We start from the raw sequence: 5663 nt of genomic DNA, 5'->3' as shown, positions 1-5663 counted from the left end.
GACAAAGACTATAATGGTCGTTTAAGGAAAAGCTGGAGCTCTGGTTGAGTATGAGCACTGCCCAATTGCCCAATTCTTGAAGTTGGCCTGTGGCTGCTGATTTGTTCTGCAGCTAAGGCTTACTTCATTAATTCGCATAAACTGTAAGCCTTTCCCTTTCCTTGCCTGTGTGGCCTCCTTGAGAGAGAATTATGTGTCATGATGCAGGCGGTTCTCAAGCAGTTCAGTACGCGATATAATCAAGATCCTTCTCTTGTTGATGAAGTGGAGCTTGAGTGCCACCAGAATCTCCAAAGGCTTTACAGTACTACAAGAGCAGCTAAGGTCTAAGTTAACTTCAGCTTATCACATGCCTCACAACAAATACTAGCCTAGCTGATTGTTTAAAGGTTCTCTCGGCAAAAACTCTTGTTCTGTAGCATTTCCAGCGAAATATTGTACGAGGGGTGGAAGGTTTCATTGTGGTTAGCACCAAACAGATGGAGATAGGTGAGTTTTGGTATTAGTTTTTCTGCTATATCTGTGTGCTTCCTTATATCTTGGGATATTTTGTAATCGTGGTACGATGTTTCTGTAGTGAAAAAACTAGCTGAGGATTGTTGTAAATATGGAAACGACAATCAACATTTTGGTTTTGCTCTTGCAAGGGCATCTGAGGAGTTCGGTAAATCTCATAAACAAATAGAGAAAGAACGGGAGGATCTTCTTAAAAGTCTTGGAGAGCAGGTGATGAAAAATTTTCACTTATTGATAGAATTTTCAGGGTTGTGAATGCTCTTTAATCCCTGAAGTAGCCTAGATCATCTAAGTTGATATATCTTTGATGTTAACTTTAGCTTATTGGCTTTATTGACAATTTTACAGGTTTTTGAGCCTCTTCGAGAAATGATAATGAGTGCTCCTCTTGAAGATGCTCGATTGCTAACTTACCGCTATCAACGGATCAGACAGGACATAGAGTCTGACTTGTTTGTTTTGCAGTGGATGTACATCATTCCGCTTGGTCTTATTGTCATGAATGCTGTTACGTCAGCGGCCAACATACCATAGGAAGCTGCAGGGCAGGGCCAACCTGGAGCAGAACGGGCACCTGCTGCTGCTGCCGGGAGGAGAAGATGATGGGTGCCTCTATGTTTTCCCATACCGTAGGTATTATCATCCGTTTAACTATCGTCACATTGTTTTCTGTTTTTTTGGGTATGGTGTCAATATTACCTTGACTGCATCATCTGTGGTACTGCATGATGATGCCATCTTTTGCTTGTGTTGAAACACGTAGCGTATGCGTATCCAAGATGAATTGATGTGGTTCCTATACATCTATAGCCATTTTTGGTCACTAGTTTGCCATTGGAGACCATAAACTTTAGGACCTGAAGCCTGCCCACACATCATTTGCAGTGATGACTTCATACTTGATGCTGTAGCAAAAACACATACTAATTTCAGCTGTTGAATTTCCTGCTGATAATTCATGCTTTCATTCCTTGTTCATGCTGAGAATTTATTCTTTGTTTTAGTAAATAAATTATTAGTTTTTGGAATGATGAGCTTGCTTCTAGCTTCTATCTAATTTGAAGCCTTGTGACTTTCAGATTCATGGGTAATGGTAGGAGATTGAACCTGTCTACCTGGCCAGAAGAACACATTTGTTGTGCGCTGATGGGCTGATGGGCTTTCTTTTCCCTGGCTGTATTGAGCTGCTCTATTATAGCAAAATCACCTTCAATGGTGTGGTTAAACACATTTGTTGTTGAGAAACTGCGATCAATCTTTAACACAGTTCGAATATATGTTTTGATATTAAGTAGTTTGATATATGAAATTTGAATGCTGGATGCATTGTTAGACCACCCTTATTTTGTGCGCTAACCGAGACCGACAGAAAAATAAAAAATTTCCTGTGAGTGTGCCTCTACGACTCTATCGGGACAACATCGACAGAAAAATGATTTTTCTGTCGGGCTTTTCCTTTTTCTGTGGGGATTAACGCACACAACATTTAAATTTAATCTAGGCTAAGGTAAAATTTCTATGCGTGTAACACCCACAGAAAAATCATTTTTCTGTCGGGCTGTTCTTTTTTTCTGTGAGGATTAACGCACACAACATTTAAATTTAATCTGGGCTAGCGCAATTTTTCTGTGCGTGTAACACCCACAGAAAAATTATTTCTGACGGCGAACACACAGAACAATTGAATTTTTCTGTTGTTATATTTCTGTGGGTATTTTTCTGAGAGTACACCGTCAGAAAAATATTTTTCTGACGGTATTCGCATTTTTCTGTGTGTTTTCGCACACACAGAAAAAAGCGAGATTCCAGTAGTGACTCCACCTCTGCTACAAACTTTTCGGCCCAGTCTGCATACCTCTCCCTTAGAGTAAATAGGAATAATACCATATTGTCTACCCACATGACGTGTTAGTCCTCTATATCCTATATAATCAGCCCATGAGGCCAAATGTAATACAACCATTATCCCACCAATTCTATTCTCCTTTATGGTATCATTCGCCTAGGTTTAGATCCTCACCCTAGCTGTCGCCGCTTCAACACCGCGCGCCCCTAGGGAGAGATCGAACTCCGCCGAGGGCAGCGCCCCTATTTAGGCATCTGATCCTATTGATCCGGATGCCATCGTCGTCATCACATAGCAGGTCGGGATCTCCCCTTCGTCATCGTCGGGTCACCACCGCCTCGTCCCCAGGCTCGTCGCTGGGCAATCGCCGTCAACACCTTCCTGATCTTCGTCGCATGGAGGCAGATGGATCTCGCCCCGTCCCATGCTGCCGTGGTGGCGGCCAGGCCCGGCCACATGCCCCGACCCTGAGCTGCCATGGAGGCAGCCAGACTTGGCTTGTCGCTGCTGTCGGGCGGATCTACAGCATCTCCACCACGTCGATCCAAGTCGGCGCCTTTGACCCCGCGCGTCCGCGACCGGCGTGCGCCCCACGCCGCCCAATCGAGTCGCGCTGCCATCGGCCAGGACGAGCCACGCCGATGCGCACTGTTGCTGGGGGCGCCACCTAATCGGGTCGCGCCGCCGCCGTCGTGCCATCCCACTGGGTACACCCGATCCCCTACTGTTGTATCTTGTCGGTTCGCCCGATCACTGATCGGGATTGAGTCACCCACCGCTCGTCGACCTCACGCGTACTAGTCTGACCACGACATTGACTTCACTAGCACATCATCGGTTCGTCATTGATACCATCGCTGAGTATTGCACGCATCTTCTCTGAGCAACAGGACTGCTGTTGTGTCGCCTCATCGGGCCGCAGCATCGCCACCCATGTGTCCTCTTCGCCGTGCATCCACATCGCCATCTCCTATGCATCGACGACTGTGCCACGCAATCTTTGCTCCACCATCTGTCTGCACAAGGCCTTCGTCCTGCTGATTGGGTCTTCATCATCGAGTTGCCGCTACCCACGCCATCGTTGAGCCATGCTCGCCAGCTGCTCCCTCGCGTCGTCGCTGAGCCCTGCTCGCCGATGCGTCCGCTCCCGCACTGCTTCTTCTTCGTCTAGCACAACCACGTCGCATCCCCGTGGTTGAGGCCTTCTCCTTTGTACACCCAGTATTGGCAACACTGATGCATGCTTTTGTCCCCGACGCGCTGCTAGGTCTGGCAAATCTAGCTAGCGCCTCGACGCACAGGCGGCTTGATAGCATCGACTTCGGCATCGACCCTCCCGTTCCCACCCCACCTTTCTTCTACGTCCACGACAGCCCTGACTACGTCAACCACGACATCGCCCCCTTCCATGATGACTGCCTTGACGCATCTCCGTCATCCCCATGGCGCCACTTATGCGCCTGCTGCTCCATCGACACGGCAACCCGACCACGACTACGTCGACCTCGGCAATATTCAGCACGGCGTCTTCGACCATGACTATTGCGCCCTCACACTCGGCTACCTCAACAACAGCATAAAAAGGGCTACCGCCTTGCATGAGGACTCATCAGCTTCATTTCCAGCCACAACATACACGATGCACCGACTGTTATGAATGTGGGGGATGTTAGCTTTAGCTTCTTCTCTAGTCTCACTGTTTGTGGCGCTCCCGCTATGACTACGGGGGAATGTTAGAGTAAAAAGGAATAATACCATATTGTCTACCCACATGAGGTGTTAGTCCTATGTATCCTATATAATCAGCCTATGAGACCAAATGCAGTACAACCATTATCCCACCAATTCTATTCTCCTTTATGGTATCATTCGCCTGGGTTTAGATCCTAACCCTAGCCGCTGCCGCCTCCGCACCGTAGGCCCTCGGGGAGAGATCGATCTCCGCCTGGGGCAGCGTCCCTATTTAGGTGCCCGATCCTATTGATCCGGCTGCCATCGTCATCATCGTGTAGTAGGTCGGGATCTCCCCTTCGTCATCGCTGGGTCACCGCCGCCTCGTCCTTGGGCTCGTCGTTGGGCTGTCGCCGTCAACACCTTCCTAATCTTCGTCACATGGAGGCAGATGGATCTCACCCTGTCCTGTGCTACCATGGTGGCGGTCAGGCCCGGCCACCACTACCAGATTCAAAGGCCGATATACACTCGGCAAAGCCATTGCCGAGTGTTACACTCGGCAAAGGGCGCTCGGTAAACAGTGTATCGGCAAAAACCTCTTTGCCGAGTGCACTTTATCGGGCACTCGGCAAAGACTTTGCCGAGTGCCAATCCGACACTCAGCAAAGAAAAGTGGCCGTGACGGCGAGCGCCACCGTGACGGCGGCTTTGCCTAGTGTCAAGGTCAAGCACTCGGCAAAGGTCCCTGCTTTGCCAAGCGTCGTCGACTTAGACACTCAGCAAAGGTGGCCACTATGTCGAGTGCTGCCGGCAAGACACTCGACAAAGTATGTGATGTTTGCCGAGTGCCTGTCCCGTGGCACTCGGCAAATCTGTGATGTTTGCCGAGTGCAATGGCCTTTGCACTCGGCAAAGCATGTTCTCAGATAGTTCCCAGGTAGTCACTTTGCCGAGTGTCATGGCCGTTGCACTCGGCAAAGTGACTGAAAACAACCTTTTTAATTTGTTTTTTACATCCTATCCAAACAAACAGAAGATATATATAACAAACATCACCAACATCACATATATATCATCAATAGCATATATATATCACCAACACCACATATATATCACGAGGGGGTGGATTATGCACGCTAGGGAGGTTGTCACCATAGTATGTTGTTGTGAAGTTCGCCACCTCCTCCATAATGTATGCCTCTGCAATGGAAGCCTCGATTTTGCATTTATTTCTACATTTCTTTCAAAAAACCTTTAGACATCTCTCGATTGGATAGCACCAACGGCCCTGCATAGGCCTCCCATTCGTGCCTCATACGGGAGGTGCAAAATCAAGTGCTGCATCAGATTGAAGAAGTCGGGTGGAAAGATCTTCTCCAACTTACAGAGCAACACAGGTGCCATTCTTTCCAAGTCAGCAATCACGGTCCGAGATAACTCCTTGGCACAAAGCTGGTGCAAGAAATAGCTCAACTCTGCCAACACTAGCCAGACATGCTCAGGGACATAGCCTCGAACCATCGTCGGAAGAAGCCGCTCAATCCATATGTGGTAGTCATGACTCTTCATCCCTAAGACTCGCATAGTAGATAAGTTCATTCCCCTCCTCAGATTAGCTGCATACCCA

General features: G+C 48.2%; 1 protein-coding gene across 1 annotated transcript; it reads left to right on the top strand.

Annotated features, from left to right (window-relative positions):
* Positions 1–201: 201 nt before the first annotated feature.
* Positions 202–1639, top strand: LOC136543192 (SH3 domain-containing protein 1-like). The gene is made up of 4 exons (XM_066535717.1): positions 202–324; positions 420–489; positions 578–726; positions 865–1639. The coding sequence occupies exons 1-4, from the start codon at positions 202–204 to the stop codon at positions 1048–1050; spliced, it is 528 nt and encodes a 175-aa protein (XP_066391814.1). The 3' UTR covers positions 1051–1639.
* The last annotated feature ends 4024 nt before the right edge of the window (positions 1640–5663 follow it).

The sequence above is a fragment of the Miscanthus floridulus genome, chromosome 3 (assembly GCF_019320115.1).
Source record: "Miscanthus floridulus cultivar M001 chromosome 3, ASM1932011v1, whole genome shotgun sequence".
NCBI classification, from domain to species: domain Eukaryota; kingdom Viridiplantae; phylum Streptophyta; class Magnoliopsida; order Poales; family Poaceae; genus Miscanthus; species Miscanthus floridulus.
This window is presented reverse-complemented; position numbering and strand designations above follow the sequence as displayed.

What these genes read in the sequence shown, in the direction of transcription:
- LOC136543192 (XM_066535717.1), top strand. Translation starts at nt 202, where the DNA reads ATGCAGGCGGTTCTCAAGCAGTTCAGTACGCGATATAATCAAGATCCT. An exon ending in GTACTACAAGAGCAGCTAAG is followed by an intron (nt 325 to 419) that starts GTCTAAGTTAAC and finishes CTTGTTCTGTAG; the next exon opens with CATTTCCAGCGAAATATTGT. An exon ending in CACCAAACAGATGGAGATAG is followed by an intron (nt 490 to 577) that starts GTGAGTTTTGGT and finishes ATGTTTCTGTAG; the next exon opens with TGAAAAAACTAGCTGAGGAT.